Source organism: Pan troglodytes, chromosome 5 (genome assembly GCF_028858775.2).
Source record: "Pan troglodytes isolate AG18354 chromosome 5, NHGRI_mPanTro3-v2.0_pri, whole genome shotgun sequence".
Classification (NCBI taxonomy): Eukaryota; Metazoa; Chordata; class Mammalia; order Primates; family Hominidae; genus Pan; species Pan troglodytes.
The window spans coordinates 18105105-18123825 of NC_072403.2; the positions used below are offsets into that span (position 1 = coordinate 18105105).

At 37.9% G+C, this 18721-nt stretch overlaps 1 protein-coding gene across 8 annotated transcripts in view; it reads left to right on the top strand.

Moving 5' to 3' along the window:
• The window catches only part of HIVEP1 (HIVEP zinc finger 1), a 156326-nt gene extending 149183 nt beyond the window's left edge, over positions 1 to 7143 (top strand). For all 8 annotated transcript variants that reach the window (XM_016954906.4, XM_063812780.1, XM_016954907.4 and 5 more), the window contains 2 exons: positions 3582 to 4072; positions 5424 to 7143. In XM_016954906.4, the coding sequence (XP_016810395.3) occupies positions 3582 to 4072; positions 5424 to 6602 (1670 nt within the window). In that variant the 3' untranslated portion in view covers positions 6603 to 7143. The remainder of the gene's footprint in view (positions 1 to 3581; positions 4073 to 5423) is intronic.
• The last annotated feature ends 11578 nt before the right edge of the window (positions 7144 to 18721 follow it).

The following is an 18721-nucleotide window of genomic DNA, read 5'->3' on the forward strand; positions in this document are numbered from 1 at the left end:
GTCTTTCATCTTTGAAAATTATTTTCAATGGGCATAGAATTCTGGATTTAACAGTTTTCTTGATATTGTTACCGTATTTTTTATTTGCACCATTTTCATTGGATTCTTTTTAATAGTTGTCAGCACTCAGCTGAAAGTCCCATCTGTTATTGTCTACCTTTCCCTTTAGAGCCTTAAAATATTAACCATAGTTATTTTAAATTCTCAGTCATTTCTAACATAGGTGTCATATCTGACTGTGGTTCTGATTATTGCTTTGTCTCTCTGAAGTATGTTTTTTTTCTTGCCTTCTTGTGTGCCTTGTAATTTTGTGTAGAAAGCTGTACATCTTGTGTAAGACAGTAGAGACCCATGGAAATAGTTTGTATCCTAGAAATGTGCATGCCTCTCCTTCCTAGAGGCCTTTAGTGTGGGAGTTAGAGTTTATCTAGTTAGGAGTTTGCTTAGGTTTGAGAGATTTGTTGGCACTACAGCTATCCTCACTGCAGCAAAGGCTTCATGTTCCTGTAGAGATACCTTGTGTTTTGGCTGGGGGTTGGATCACAAGAACGTCACCTGTTCAGTTCTAGTTTTAGGTCTTCCTTTTGCACTGTGCCTCAGAAAGGGTCTGTCTGCACATTCCTGTTCTCCTGTTTCTCTCCAAGCACTGTTTTGTTACCTGTAATGCTAAGCTCCTTAGCTTGACATTGTGGGGCAAGGAGGAGGATGGGGTGCTGTCTCTGTTCCGATTGAATTACAGTCTCGTACCTGCACCATTTTCTTAGGTTTCTGGGCTGTGTCCTTCTCAGTTCTCCTCCCTCTCCCCCAAGTGTTGTGGGAGTTTCTGTGTAATCCTGTCCCTCCCCAAGGAGACAGGTTGTATATATATGTTTTTCCTGTTCCCTTTCCACACTGCAGTGAGTTTTCAGCAGTGTCCTAAGGACAACAGTGCGTGCCACCCTTCTCCTCACAGGATAGGTCTTTTGTTTTCCTGGTGGAGACAGGGGAGATGGATCTAGGTGTAGTTCCTTGCCACTCCTCTAGGGTTACTGCTTCTCTCCCCCATATCTGGAACACAGTGGACACTTCTTACCCCACCTTCCTGTGAGCACCTGGGTGATGGTCATGGCATAGATCCTGTGTGAGAATGTAACCCTCAGAGGTTTCACACAATCTTGGCAGCCCACTCTTGACTCTAACCAGATACTTGAGCGGGACTCCCCTGACTGGGGTTCTGTTGTGTCTGCCCTCGGTGACACAAGCTTGTGTCTCCTTAGATTTTGGGCTGTTGATTATCTGGGACCTCGGCTTATTGATGGGTTTGGAAAAAGTTAAGTTTAAAGTTAGGCTGTACGTGTGTGTGTGTGTGTGCGTGCGTGCACATGCACGCTTGTGTGTGTGTTTAACGTAAACAGGTCCCATCCTTGTTAGACTTTACAGCAAGAGCAGCCTTGAATGAAATCATCCTTTCTCTCCAGTAACTTATTCTCCCAGTCATTCAGTTCTCTTTAGTCTTTCTACAAATTTTACTTCTTTAAAGAAGATGCGTCTCCAAAAAAAAAAAAAATACCTAATTTGCTACTGATGTGGCAAATTCAAGTCAAATTGAGGATGACTCGAATTTTACAATGCCAAACAATCCTGATGGCCAACTGTCTTATTCTTCCCCAGGGCCTTCTCCTCAGCCAGGGCGGAGGCTCGTTGTGGGCAGGGCCCTTGTCTTTTATAATCCTCGCAGAGTTGCCAAACCTATAAAAAAGTTTTAAAATAGGCAAGGTAGAGAAGTAGCTGAGGCGCAGGATTCTGGGTATTTACCCAGAAGTCACACATTCTGTCTCCAGCACAGGCCCCTAGAGCCATTCAATACTTTGGTATTATTTTATTTCATTACTTATTTTACAGCATAATAGTAGAACCCTAAAAGCAAAAGGCTTATGAAATCACATGCTAACAGAACCTAAATGCATGTTTCATCTTTGAGTTTTTTAATTATAAAAGTAGCACACGTTTGTGATAAATCATGTAAAATGTCAAGTTCTTTTCATCCCCTAGAAATAATAACCCTCCAATCTTTTCTATGGGTCTTCTAAGGCTTTTCTCTAAGAACTCATTTTTGTCATATACAAAGAAAAAGTAGTAAAAAATGAATATCTAGGCCATTTGGGAAAGGCAGCCTATTGCTTGTTGCTCTGTTTACATGTTTGTCTCTTTTCAAAAAAATACCTGTAAGTGCAGAATGTATCACAGCTAAACTGTACATTGTCTAATGTCAACTTTATTATATCTCAGTGACATTCCTCCCCCATAACTAAATTTTATTAAGCTTTCAGTGGGAAAGAGCCTCTAATTTGCAAGATTTTGAAAATGTGAAGAGTTTAAAAGTTCCACATGAGCTTATGAGATTTTTGAAACTATTTCCTGGATCATCTTGAAGATTCCTTGTTAAACTCAGTTTCACATGATGTTAAGAGGCTGATACTAACGACTTTTAGATAATATCCCCCTTTCTATGAGGAATGGGTTGAATCATATCACAGAAGAAATTGACGGGAAATTGTAGCATCTCTCTGAGTAAATAAGAAGGCTTACACATTAGGTGAATATGACGACACGGAGGACCATTGAAACATGCCTGTGTCAACCAAAAGAAGAAGCTAAAGCACAAAGTGTGGTTGAAAGAGTGGACTTGAGCCAGAATGAGGACAGCTGCCCAGATGACTCACCCAAACTGCTTGCTTGGCCTTTGTTACAGGCAGATTTTTAAAGGCAAAAAGAAAAAAACAAAAACAAAAAAACAGGAGGCAGGGGAGGGGGCCGGTGTTACCGAGTAGACTGTTAGACAGTTCTGTCAGGAATTCTCATGGATATACAGAAGTAACAGTGATTAGTGACTGCCTGTCCACGGTTAAGCTATAGAGTGTGGGATATAGTGTCCGGTGCCACATTACTAGGTTAATTCACAGCTACCTGTGGCAATGGGAAGCAGCTTCAGTAAAGTGTGGAGTAGGATGTGATTGCTGTCTCATCTTAATGCCTCTTTGGGGCCTAGTAATTTGAAAGGGCCCACATTCCTCAGATAAAAGTCCTTTTCTTTCCTCATATATAATACTATTCAAATCTAAAGAAAATGTATGTTGCTCACAGATACCAACAGCCATCAGTTTTTTGTGTTTGATTTAATTTGTTCAATAAAAGGAAGATACAAAATAGGGAAAAAGCTCAGGAAAAGAGTTGCATTGAACTCTTTATTAATTTTATATGTAGTTCAGTTGTGTTTTAAAGATTTTCCAGTGCAATCTTAGAGGCCTTCATTTCCTTGTTTCTTGATTACCCTCCGCCTGCCTCATTCCCCTTCTGAGAGTCATTTCCCATTCCTCGTCCCTGACCCGGCCCCTCCCGCAGAGCTGCCCTCCTCTGAATCCTGATGGCCAACTGTCTTATTCTTCCCCAGGGCCTTCTCAGCCAGGGCGGAGGCTCGTTGTGGGCAGGGTCCTTGTCTTTTATAATCCTCGCAGAGTTGCCAAACGTATAAAAAATTTTTCAAATAGCACTTGTGCACTTGGAAAGCATTCCATCACATACCTCTTGGTTGTTTTTATTAGATGAAAAACAGAGATTCAGTTATGAGCGATCTGGATATGATCTTGAAGAATCTGATGGCCCAGATGAGGATGACAATGAAAATGAAGACGATGATGAGGACAGCCAGGCTGAATCAGTCCTGTCAGCCGCACCCTCAGTCACAGCTAGCCCACAGCACCTTCCATCTAGAAGTAGCCTTCAGGACCCTGTGAGTACTGACGAGGATGTCAGGATCACCGATTGCTTTTCTGGGGTACACACGGACCCAATGGACGTTCTGCCCAGGGCGCTGCTCACCAAAATGACTGTCCTGAGCACAGCACAGTCTGACTACAATAGGAAGACACTCTCTCCGGGGAAGGCCAGGCAGCGTGCCGCGAGAGATGAAAACGACACAATTCCGTCTGTAGACACTTCCAGGTCCCCGTGTCATCAGATGTCTGTGGACTACCCTGAGTCAGAAGAAATTCTGAGAAGTTCTATGGCAGGAAAAGCTGTTGCTATAACACAGGTAAATGATTGGCAGTTGTTCTTTTATTTCTTTTTTCGTTTTAACCTAGTAAATATGGAGAACTTAATGGCTTAAGAAAATAATGCACCTAAGTGATTTTTTTAGGCCAAATCAGTTTGTATAGCTTTATTTTTTTCTTGTATTTAAGGGTAGAGGGTATTTTTGCCCTTTGGAGTCTTGTTGAGTATCTTAAGCAGTTCAGATATTTTATTGTAAATCTATGAAAGAACCAAATGGTTCTTGAAAAATATATCCATTTATTTTTATTTGCTTTTTGAAAAATTTTTGAAATTAAAAAGAAAAAAACGTGACAGTGGCGAACACAAGTCCCGCAACTGATTTATCTGCTGGCCCCTTCTGAGCAGTTTCTCCACTGGTGCTGATGTGATGATGGATTTTCACTGACTTATCCAAACATTTTGCACTTTGCCCCCATTGGCAAGACAGCTACCAGTTTCTATGGCAAAGTTAATGTGACCTGAAAACACATCAAGAAGTTCACTTTGCTTGAATGATCACATTGCTACAGTAGCTTGGGAGAGCTTTCTGCCCAAGAACTAGCTCAAGGCAGGCACAGGCCTCTGAAAAGTCACGCTCCATGTGCTGTGAGTGAGTCCCTGCTCTACCTCTGGCTGTTTTGTGACAAATGATTAATTCTGGGAGGAATGCATTCTTCCCTCATTGACAGTTCTCTTACCTCTAGTATGTATTGAATATTGCAATAGGATTTATTCCTAATTGTGGCAGATTGTGCTGTAAGCGTCTCTATCCCAAAACCTCTCAGACACTTACCAGTGCTTGGAAATCTGGTTTTCAGTAGACATTTCATAAACTTGCAAATGATAGACAAACAACCAGAGAACTTTTTCGTAGTAACATCTCTTCACAAATAATTCTTTAGTTCATTTTTCCCCATTGAGTTGACATAGCCAACTTGAATCTCAATTTCTCAGTAACTCTTAATCTCTAAAATAAGGTGGAGCTGGTAGTGCCAGAAACAGAAATAATAACAAAAATAGCAGCTTAAGAATATAGCTGTGTCCACTTCTCAGAGTTATTCTCTGTGTACAATATGACAAAATCCAGGAAATTTGCTTCAGACATGCAGAAGACTATACAAGATGTATTGCCATTATTTCTACCAGAAACGAAATTAAAGATGTAATAATTTTTTAATTGGAAGCTTATTTTTAAAAATCGAAAAATAATTTCATTGCAGCAAACATCATTTTTATCAATGCAAATATACTTACTTTTATCTCATTGTGAAGAAATAGATTTAGCACTAGCCTTATATCTCAGTGATTACAAAAGACCTGTCATAAAAGGATTGCTCTCTCTTGTCATTTAGAGCCCATCATCTGTAAGACTTCCTCCTGCTGCAGCCGAGCACAGCCCCCAGACAGCAGCGGGGATGCCTTCTGTGGCCTCACCACATCCTGACCCTCAAGAACAGAAGCAGCAAATAACTCTACAGCCGACTCCAGGCTTGCCTTCTCCCCACACTCATTTGTTTAGCCACCTTCCTTTGCATTCCCAGCAGCAATCGAGGACACCTTATAATATGGTTCCAGTTGGGGGGATCCATGTGGTACCTGCTGGCCTCACATACTCCACGTTTGTGCCCCTTCAGGCTGGACCAGTGCAGCTCACGATCCCTGCTGTCAGTGTCGTTCACAGAACTTTGGGTACTCCCGGGAATACGGTCACAGAAGCGTCTGGCACTACAAACCCCACTGGAGTGGCTGAATTAAGCAGTGTTGTGCCATGTATTCCTATCGGCCAAATCCGCGTGCCAGGCCTTCAGAACCTAAGTACCCCAGGCTTGCAGTCACTCCCCTCGTTAAGCATGGAAACCGTCAATATTGTAGGCCTAGCCAATACAAATATGGCCCCACAAGTCCATCCACCAGGACTGGCTCTGAATGCTGTCGGACTGCAGGTTCTGACTGCAAACCCTTCGTCACAAAGCAGCCCCGCCCCTCAGGCACACATTCCAGGTCTCCAGATCTTGAACATAGCATTGCCCACCTTAATCCCCTCAGTCAGTCAAGTAGCCGTTGATGCACAGGGAGCTCCAGAAATGCCAGCTTCCCAAAGCAAAGCATGCGAGACACAACCCAAGCAGACTTCTGTAGCCAGCGCAAACCAGGTCAGCAGGACCGAGTCTCCTCAGGGGTCACCTACAGTCCAGCGGGAAAATGCAAAAAAAGTTCTGAATCCACCTGCCCCTGCAGGTGACCATGCAAGGCTTGATGGCCTGAGTAAAATGGACACAGAGAAGGCTGCCTTGGCAAATCACGTGAAGCCCAAGCCTGAACTCACTTCCGTACAGGGCCAACCAGCGTCCACGTCACAACCTCTGCTGAAGGCACATTCTGAAGTTTTTACAAAGCCCTCAGGCCAGCAGACTCTCTCTCCAGACAGACAGGTGCCCAGGCCCACAGCACTGCCGCGGAGGCAGCCCACTGTGCACTTCAGTGACGTGAGCAGCGATGATGACGAGGACAGGCTTGTGATAGCAACCTGATGGATTTTATTTTTCATTTGCTTTTTTTTTTTTATATAACACTTAAAGGTTTCTTTGAAAACCCTCCTTTCCTTAAAGCACATTTTTCTGACATAAACTCATGACTAATCTTTGTGCAATCATGAACTTTTGACCAATAATTGTTGTTTTATGTCAGCTCCAGCCATTTTTGTACATGTTGTATAGACAATTGTGCCTTTTAGGAGCTTTATGTTTAGAAACTGTACAGATTGTTGAATATCTATATACATAAAAATATATTATATATGTATATGAAAACCAGGTAGTTATTTGTGTTTAGTAAGGAAAACCTGTCAAATAAATCAAATGATTAAATTATATGTTCCACTGTTGAATATAAATTTTATGGCTATGGGGCAGAGTTTCTGTGTATAAATTAGTATGTAAACTCCATATTTATTGTATTCATATTAGTCTTTGAAAATGGGTCTGTCCTCCTTGTGTAAGACAGTAACTTTACACTTCAGACAGATTTTCTGTGTTATGAAATGTTTCAGTAAAATATTGTTTACTGACTTCACCATTGCTTCAGTTGTGCCTTCTTTATATCATCCAGTGATCAGTGATCTGCATTTGGAAAATAGCCCTGGGTTCCATTCTTTCCACATTCCCCTCAACCCTTCGTTTTTTTTTTATAAACAGAGACTTTACTCGCCTTTCTACCATGTGAAACTGTAACTGAAATCCATACAACTGATTGACCTATTTTTCTTATTTGTGAGAAGTCATTTCATAGTTATTATTAGAAGACTAAATATATAAGAATACTTTCTGTATATACATAAAGCGTATAGCCTAAAATGGGCAACGTTCCTAAATGAGGGTATGGAAATTTCTGGGAAACATGAGTTAAACCCCATTGTCCTTAGAATTTGGCTCAGATGAGACCTGTATAACCTCATTTCCAGGCTCCAACACCAGATCTGTTCGTGGGCTGTGGGCTCTTCTTTCCCTTGATGCTGTTAAACTCACAGAGCTCTGTCCAGCACTGAACGACAGAGTGTCCAAGATTACCGAAGAGCCAAATTCAGACTTCTAAATTACTTTAAGTGACTCTCTTTAGACATTACTATTTCCTGTCCTGGAAGGTTGAACCATCCTTATTCAGGAAAATATGGCGGCATGGGGAGCCCCCAATTACCAGTGCAGTGATTTGCATTATTAATGATTACAGATGCTAGGTTTATGAGAAAAGTATTTTAATGTTGGAATTTAAATACTTAGCACATCATTAAGTCAGTGTATTCACATTTTTAAAGGCTTGCTTAACAAAGATTGCAGAGACATGAAATAAGTAAGACAACAGCATGGTTTGCGGGGTGAGAGGTAGGGGACAGCCTATCTACTAAGGGGTTTGGAGACCTGCTGCTAGCCAACCCCAGCTTCACGTCTGTGACTTTGCAAAGACCTGGCATTTCAACTTGCTTATCCTTATCTCAATTAGGATCTCCAAGGTGTGCTGCAGTCCCAGCACGCACTGGTGGATCTGTGATGCTTTAAATGAATGCTTCAATTTACATTTACATATTTCCACAGATTAAGTAACAAAATTCTCTCAAAAACAATAAAACTACATTTTTATATTCTGAGATAGCTTTGGAAAGAATTCTGGAAATATCTGCTCTAGGGATTGTGTTGCCCTATCAATAATAGCTGTTGAAAATGAGGTCTGTTTTCTGTCCAGTTTCTCAAAATTAATGTTTTAACTGTGTCATGAACTTTTTATTGCCTAAAATTTTAAAACAGTATAATAAGCATATTCTTAACTCCATAATTAAGTACAGATGACTTCTCTAAATTCAAAAATAATGCTTGGAGTTTTTAGCATTGAGGTTTTTTAGTTTCTATAGAATTTTCTTAATTTAAAAAATTCCTATACTTAAAGACAAGTGTTACGATGTGAGTGGATGTTCCCTTGAAATTTTCATAATGCTGTAATGTACCTTACTCTTATTTTGTACTTTTCAAGATTCTTATTTTGGGCTTTTCAAAATTCAATGCATCATGCAAATACCTTTACTATTGGCAACTTTCAAGCTTTATTGTAGCCTTTCAAGTATTTTGCTAGTATTTGAAATATGCAGCTCTATAAAAAATATTACCAAAGTCTAAGCCATTATATTTTGAAATTACATGCACAAAATAGACAAGGGAACAATAATTTTGTGCTATTTCTCCGAAGTCGTCTTTTCCCAAGGAGCAGTGTCCACTTGATACTCCCAAATATAAACGACTTCCAAATAATGTAATTCGGAGAACTAATGGGACTACATTTGACTTTTATTCTGTTGCACTGTCGTGTGTGGAGACCCAGGCCTGTAGAGAACTAGGGTGCAATGACATAGTAAGATAATTTATTGACAAAACAGGTGAAAGTTTTAATGTGTAACAATTTCAATATCTTGTGTGAATCCACTGCAATGCCATCATCAGAAGTACTGGAAAAAACAGCTAAAGAACCACAGGTCGTTTTTCTAGTTAAAGATTATTATATCTGGCTTATGAAAATGTATTATAACATAAATCGAGGGCGTTCCAATAACTTATTTTCATTCCCTAAACTTTAAGCCAAAATGATAATTATTTCTTTCAAAATGATAATTAACTGATGGTATTGAATGTACAAATTTTGTCTCTCAGTTATTTTTTTCATAATATAGACCTGATTTTCCTTTCACAGAAACAGTATAAGTAACACGTTTCTTACTAATTAATCCGTGGCCTGAATTTTAAATGATAGCAGTTAATAAGGATTATGGAAAATAATTATTTTTGTTGGAAGACTGTCAAGATAGTTAATAGATATTGATTCATGCTCAGTTCAAATTGTAACATCAGGGTTCTTTTTGACATTTCTGTTTTTCATCTTACATTTTGCAGTCAACTTCAAATAATACCAGAAAGATGATTTTCATTAATTTTGTTTCAAAACCATCTATAAATTCTAAATACAGGATGTATATCACTGTAAGAATCTTCTCTCAAAGTGACTTCCCATGACTTAAAATATTAAATTTCCTATTTAATATTCAAAATATGTATTTTGTAATATATATTTGTATATATATAATATATGTATATATTACAGGCATATGTTTATACATGTTATATATACATCTACGTATATATGTTATATATATTATATATACATCTACATATATATGTTATACATATACGTATAATATACACATATGTATATATTATATACACATACATGTATTTATGTGTATATAATATATATACATATACATGTATATGTGTATATATATACACATACGTATATGTGTATATTATATATATATGTGTATATATTACATATAAAAATGTATATAATACATAACATACACATACATGTGTATGTGTGTAATATACACACACGTGTATGTGTATATATAATACACACACGTATGTGTGTATATATAATATACACATACACGTGTATGTGTATATATAATATACACACACACGTGTATGTGTATATAATACACACATACACGTGTATGTGTATATATAATATACACACATACGTACATGTGTATATATAATATACACACATATACGTACATGTGTATATATAATATACACACATATACGTATATCTGTATATATAATATACACACATATATACATATGTGTGTATATAATATATACACATATACGTATATGTGTGTATATTATACATACGTGTGTATATAATATATACACACGCACATGCATATGCGTGTGTATAATATATACACACGCACATGCATATGCGTGTGTATAATATATGCACACGCACATGCATATGCGTGTGTATAATATATGCACACGCACATGCATATGCGTGTGTATAATATATGCACACGCACATGCATATGCGTGTGTATAATATATGCACACGCACATGCATATGCGTGTGTATAATATATGCACACGCACATGCATATGCGTGTGTATAATATATGCACACGCACATGCATATGCGTGTGTATAATATATGCACACGCACATGTTTATATGTGTGTATAATATATACACATGCACATGTATATATGTGTATATAATATACACGTATATGTATATATAATATACATATACGTGTATATTATATACACATATATACATATATACATATATAATATACATATATATTATATAATTATAATATATACATGTACATGTATATAATATACACATATACATGTGTACATGTATATATAATATAGATAATATATATTTATATTACATATAATATACATAATTATATATATTCATATATTATATATAAAAATAATACATATATTTATATATAATATATTTTATATCAATTATATATATTAAATATACATATATATGTTAATTTATATATTATATATAATATATATAATGTATATATATTTATATATATTATATTTTATATATAATATATATTATATATTATATATATAATATAATATTTTAATGACAATAACTCCCTGTTCTCATTACCAAGTGGGGAAAAAAAGGAGAAAAGATTTAAAGCAAGAATAGCAAAATGTTTTTCTCTACAAATTATATACAGACTGTTCACAACTTACTATGGTTCAATTTAATGATTTTTCAACTTTACGCTGGTGTGAAAATGATAAGCATTCAGTAGAAACCATACTCTGAATTTTGATATCTTTCTGCGCTAGCAATATATGGTTTGATCTCTTATGATGCTGGGCAGCAGCAGGAGCCAAAGCTCCCAGCCAGCTACGTGATTGTAACCACAAACACGCTACAGTGCACTGTATTGAATACGTTATACGAGATATTCTAGACTTTATTTATTTTTAAATAAATAAATAATTATTAGATGATGCTGTCCAACTGTAGGCTAATGTAAGTGAGCACGTTTAAAGCAGGGTAGGCTAAGCTATGTTGTTCAGTAGGTTAAATATATTAAATGCTTTTTTGTTGTTGTTGTTGTTGTTGTTGAAACAGAGTCTTGCTCTGTTGCCCAGGCTGTAGTGCAGTGGCGCAATCTCAGCTCAGTGCAACCTCTGCCTCCCAGGTTCAAGTGATTCTCCTGCCTCAACCGCCCGAATAGCTGGAATTGCAGGCACACAGCACCACACTGGGTAATTTTTGTATTTTTAGTAGACATGGGGTTTCACTGTGTTGGCCAGGCCAATCTCGAACTCCTGACCTCAAGTGATCCGCCTGCCTCGGCCTCCCAAAGTGCTGAGATTACAGGCATGAGCCACTGTGCCCGGTAAATGCATTTTTTATTTAGGATATTTTCAATTTACAATAGATTCATTGGGATGTAACCCCGTGGTAAATCAAAGAACATCTGTAATCTGAAAGTCATGATGCATTTACTTAAATATATTGGATTCGTAGTCTTTGCACACACAGGTTTATCTGGAACCTTGCGTATAAAGGTTCTCTGGAAGGCACTGTAGGCATAAGAGACATTATCTGCTCCTAGGTGTTCACTGTGTTCTGAATCAGGCTTGGGTTTGAAGAAAACGCCCAGACATCCAAAATCCAGTAATAATTTAAGTACCAACCAACTCCAAAAGAAATTAGAAGGTACAGTTTCTACCCCAGAGGAGAATGCCTGCTTAAGACAGATCAGGTAAACTAGGACACGACAATAGACCACATCGTAGAGACCACAGACTTTAAAAATGTATGAGAGTTACGAAAGCGATTGTCTTAAGAAGTTAAAGAATGATTTGTGTATACAGGGGATTGCTGTATTTTGAAGGAGGTATAGGATTTGGGACTTTAGAATATACATGATGCTAAGCAGTAGAACAAAAATAGCAGTCATGAAGTCTAAGACGAATGTGTGCCAGGGACCAGTCTAAGTGGAAGAGAGGATTCACTCAGACATTCGATAATATTTATTTAGCACCAATAGTGTAGAAAGCACTTTGGGACCTGTAATCCCAGCATTTTGGGAGGCCAAGGCGGGCAGATCATGAGGTCAGGAGATAGAGACCATCCTGGCTAACACAGCGAAACCCTGTCTCTACTACAAATACAAAAAAAGTAGCCAGGGGTGGTGGTGGGCGCCTGTAGTCCCAGCTACTTGGGAAGCTGAGGCAGGAGAATGGCGTGAACCTGGGAGGCAGAGCTTGCAGTGAGCTGAGATCATGCCGCTGCACTCTAGCCTGGGCGACAGAGTGAGACTCTATCTCAAAAAAAAAAAGAAAAAAAAAACTTTGGGAATGCAAATTTGATGCAAATTAAATGATGCCTGTCCTTCAGGAGCTTCAGTTCTAGTAGAAGAGTAAGTAAGCAAGATGCAAGGTATCTTGAATGGCAAAAGAAGGTACCACTGAGTCCAGCAGGAGTGCGAATGAAGGAGAATTCCTGGCTGAGTTGATGAGGGAGTGCTTCAAAGAGAATGAGACATTTAAATATGGCCTTGAAGGGACTTGGTTAAGCAGAGACAGTGGATGAGACAGAACAGACAGAAGCACTGTGGAGGAGAATCCGTATTTATCCCTACGGCGTGCCATCTATAATCTTATGTAATCATTCCAAGCAGGAAGGATTATCTCTTCGTTTTATAGGTGGAGAGGCTGCAACTCACAGATGTGATGAAACCTTGCCATGCAGATGCTGGGATTTGAAGCCAGGATGGTGTGACGCAACAGCCTAACACATAAGCAAATAGCAGGGAACGTGAAAGGGCATTGAGACCAAGGGAATAAACCACATTTTGGGATTTAGGAAGGCATCTGACGAAGCCGCAATAATATTGTGGTTGGATTTAAGGATGATTAGTACGGCGGGCTCGTCAAGTGGAAAGAGCAATCAGTGGGTCAGAGCACTACAGGGAAAGGAGCACGGGCTGTGGATTCCAGAAACCATCATCGTCACTTTTCTAATGTGTTAATAACTTACGGGAGAGTGAGGCAGTCACAGGACACAAAAGTAAGGAGGAAAGGGAAGCAATGCAGAGGAGGGTGGAAGCAATCACGAGTGACCCAGTGCCAAGCTGGCCACCGTGTCCTTTCTTTTTAGTTGGTGGACTGAATAAAATAGAGGAGACATTTGTTGATGACCCAAATAGGTCAGGATCAGTGTCCAGAAGATTCAACCAAGTAGAGAGATGGGCTGAATATGAATAAGACAATTTAACAAGAAAGCAAAAGCCCTGGCACTTGGATTGAAAATTTAAGTGTACTAAAAAACAGCAGTTTGCTTTGCACAAAGTTCAGTATGTGCCACCCTCATCCCTCCCTCTCCCAAGAAAAAGCCTAATCTGGGGCATAGTAGAAATACGTTATTTATTTTTTATTTTATGTTTTGTAGAGATGGGATTTTGCTATGTTGCCCAGGCTGTTCTTGAACTCCTGACCGCAAGCAATCCTACTGCCTCAGCCTCCCAAAATGCTGGGATTACAGGCATGAGCCACTACGCCCAGCCAGAAATCCATGATTTCATAATACATTATGTAAAACCACACTCTATACCCTCATGATCAGAGCATTCCGGGAGCATCCTCCATAATCGGACTCCAGGCTTGAACAAGATACAGACAAAAGAGCGCATTCTGAGGTCATCAGGCTCTGAGGCCAAGCTCACAGTGGCCCCTGTGAGAGGGGCTGGAAATAGGATAATCTGGCGGGTTCCTCACCTGATAGCTAAGGACACACCTAGGGAGAGTCACAGAGCAGAAATAATAAAAAAGAAGTTGCCTTTCTGGTGGAAGGAGAGAGAGTTCAGGGATTATGAAAGAAGAGAAAGTGGGCTATTGTGAGGGAAACGCCATGTCCCCATTCTTTTTTGTGTAAAACTAAGATGAACCTCACAGCAAGAAGCTAGTGGGAATTCATGGCTCACAGCTAAAGCTCATATTTGCATAATAATCAGACATAAATATGGAAGAACACAGTGATTTCTCTTCAAGGAAGACTGCAAGGTTAAACATTCTAGTATGATTCACGCCAATCCTCTAAGATGTATTGGGATCAGCCGGGGAGGCAATGCTTAGCTGTTCACCCCTCCACTTGATTCTCAAGCGAGTTCTGAATGGACACCACCTCGAAGAGCTCGGACTCTGACAACTAGATCTGCTCTGAGAAAGTAAACAGAGGCAGCTGAGAAGAGCCTGGGACTCAAACCCATGACCCACCCACATTCCATCATCTGGGAGAAGGACCAGGCGGACATTTCTCTAAGTCAGGAATCAAGTTTTGTTCATTTTGTAGATTTGGCCTTTCAGACATAATTAAGATTAAAAGTCCCCATGACATTTAACAAAAGTTTTCTAATTACTTTGCTTTTGTTCTCTGAGAAGCTAGGGCTGTCTCATTCCATCATGCCTGAGGTGTACATTAGATATTGTATTAAGGGTTTATTTCAGCACACTGAACAACTGTTCTTTTGAGGTGCTACATTGTTACTGGGAACTAGATTGTTACTGGGGACTGCATGCTCAGGTAAGGATGGAAAAGTGGAAATTAAGGACCTAAATAGGTTTTAAGTTTTATTTCCCCACCACCTAGACCATAAACCTCATTCTGAAAAAAATATAGCTGATTTTGGTAATTATTAAGACACCTCAAATTAAACAGGAAAATTTCCTGGCTCAAAGAGATATTGATAAATGACTTTTCAAAGATAGGTAAATTTTCTTACTTAAACTAACAAGATATTAGATTTAAATTTTGAGATTATAGGTCATGCTCTGTTGGTATGATAGTGGTTTATTAAAAAACTCACATTTTATATAGTCAGTATTTTTGATTTTAACATTTACAACAGATATTGCATTATATGAAGTCATTCTCACATTGTGGTTGAGATAATTGCTCAGGGTTGCAAAGCTAGTTAAGTAGTGAGGCTGGGAGTTAAAACAGGGTCCTTTTTTTTTTTTCTACTGTTCCATGCTGCTTTTTCAGTAATGATTTATGATAATTGGGTTGTATTGTATTCATTTCTAGGTGAAAGTCTATTTAGTATTCATAAAACATCCCATTTAAATTTTCTACAAAAACGAGTATGTCCAGTGCCATGCATATTTGTATAAATAATAGATTTTGTAACCTTTTTCTTTGCCCTTTCTCACAACTGATATAATAGGAGCCATAAAAATATTTAGTGAAGAAACATTTAACTTAAATAGCAGGAGATAAAAGAGCAATCCAAAGTGACAGTTCTAATCAAGCATAACACATGTAAACTTCCAAGTATATTAGGTTTCAGTTCTTCATCATTATTCAGAAAAATGTCTTTGTTACATGTCTTATGAGAAAAGATTGGAGGGAAGACAGTGGAGCAGCGATTCACATTGTTTTGAGTATTGACATTGTTGGAATACAGCATAACATATTATATTATAAAGTTCCTGAGTCTGATCTTTTCAGAAATATTTCCAAAAAGAAATGGAGCAATTTTCCATTACATTTTATAAAGAAGATAATTATTTAAACATATTTCTCCTAGGAAGGGGACAGCAAATTGCACTGCTTTTTATGTGCAGACTTTATGAGGGAAAGAAAGCGATGACAGGAACTTGGAAATGACGGCGTTTATACATTTTAGCTATAAAAAGCGTAAGAGAGAAAAATAAATATTTGTTCTGTTTAGCAGATGATCCCATATTGCAGTATAAGGCAATAGAGGTCCCTACATATAAAACGTAACTTTTTTCTTTGTCTGATTCTTACTTTTGGTCCTGAAATGCAGACGTGAATAATTAGATAACTTTTATGATGTCTATATATCTGTGGGCTTGAAAAAGATATTTCACGAAGACCAATAGACATTTGTTATGTTGTTGAATTTGCTTGAGACAAGACATCTTTCATTCATTTGTTTTCAGTTACTTGAAAGACAGTATGTTTAGCTAGCTACCTATGAATGTTGCCAAATGAGATCTAAGGAAACCATGATAGGTGAAAGACATCAGGGCTTTACATTCCTGGAGATCAGTCATGGAAAGAAAAGCCAGCTCTGAGATCAGTCAATTAGCCAGGCATGCTTAGTTTTCTCTGCTAATAGCAAGGCTTATTTTTGCCCAGTAGGGTCAAATGTTAAGAACAGTTTTGATTCAGCAGTAGTGCCCTTTAATACATTTGAATTTATTTATTTCGGAACATCTCTATACTTTCATTACACAGCAAGACATTTTCTGTTCCTTCAACATTTTTATTTGCCAGAAGTAGTTTACGACTTCATACAGTCTACTTATTATTCATATTCAACCATGTGCAATCATAATAATTATTGATTGAACAATCTGGTCTTCATTAAAAGTATGTTAACTATTCTAATGAACTAATATGCATCATTTCTAATCTACAAGGGTTGGAAACTTTTGAATTCATAATATTGATTATGAGAAACCAAATTTCAAAAAATATGTCTATGAGGAGAAAAAATAATTTCTAAAATTTATTTTTTTTAAATCAGACCCAAATTATTAAAAACTTCACTTAACTAATGAAGTTAAATGCTTGATGAAAGCATTAAGCTCTGTTGGAAATAGTTGTAAAATATTTAGTATATGGTACATCAACCCTCTTTGATACTTAAGCAACCCTAGTACCCCCAGGTCAGTGCTCTGAAGGCCCTTTAAATGGAGATAAAGATCAGAACTGACACAGGGACCCCAGGGACCAATCCTGGAAAAATGTTTTGTTTGTTTTGTTTTGTAACTAAACAAATTCCTGTGAACCCTTTGTTGTCGTTTTTCTAAATCCTTCAAAAAAAGAAGCAGCATTTGGAAGACACAACAGATTCAGGCGACAAAACATTTCAAGTTTCTGCTACAGGTAGAATCGTATGTTCTTTAGAATTTCAGTTGAAATAGATAACATATTTCCATGATGGACTTGTATTGTCTCTTAGAGACACTTACAACTTTTGTTGTTGTTGTTGTCCTTGTTGTTGCTATTTAAATAACTCTCTTCAGCACGTAGAATACATGCCAAATGTATTTGTAAATGATTTGTAATGTAATTTAAATGATTTGTAAATGAATGATTTGTAAAATCTGTACATTGCATTACTTCGGTTCAGAGTTAGGGGCCATTTAGATCTGGTGGCTGGTGTGAATGAACATAAGTTCAATCTCTGTTCAAGGTTTATTTCAATGACCATAGATTGTGTCTCTGTTATGAGTCATCTCACAAATTTATGACTAAATAGGGTGTGGGCAAGAGAGAACGGATTTACAAATACTATCTCAAGGCTTGTCATCTACATACTGCAACAATATTATTAGTATTGAATTAATTAATTGGTATCTAATGAATATTAATATTCATATCTAATTACTATTAAATAGTGCTGGTGTTTTCTAGTTTATCTGTCAAATCAAAACATTAGCTTAATTTTTTTTAAGTATTTCATATGGAAACAATTTACCAGCTAATTGTCAAATTATTTATTTTCTGTGCTTCAGCTTTCTCATCTGTAAGTTAGGGCAAAAGTGCCAACATGAGAGGGCCTTTGGGAAGATAAAAACAGATAATATGCAAAGTATTTAACAAATCCTAGTGTATAGTAATATCCAAATAAATGTTAGCACTAGTTATTCAAGTTTTTCAATAATTTTAAATGCTTTCCAATAGAACAGATACTAACATTCATTCAACAAATACTTATGGAGCACTTATCACTTGCACGTCCATGGTCAGATGTGTATCTGTGACTATGTTCAAAACCACTTACACCCTATTTTTAAATACTGCACTATGTTTAAAATGTTTCCTAAGTGCTTTGCAGAAAAACCAGACAAGGCAGAAATAAGTCAAATAAGCCAAACAGGTCATCTCTGACAGCTTATGTGAAGTCTTCTTTCTAAAAGTTCGAAAATGTGGAGTCTTTCTGTGCATTCACTAAGGGAGGATGGGCTGTCAGCTGGCGGAACAGTGTGTGAGATCTTTGTAGATGACGCGGCACCATCTAGAAGGGAGGGTACGTATTGCCTGGCTCTTCTGGGGTTGACTTTATTCTTGGTGCAACCTAACAGGGATTGGTCACAGAGAGGAGTGATCTTTGCATATGATTGCTGCTGGGCCCTCCACAGAGTCCAGGCCTGTCCGGAGACCAGCATTAGACAACAAAGAAGCCTCCTGAGGCTGCGAGGAGCCCGTCAGCCACTTAGTGAGCTGCCTCT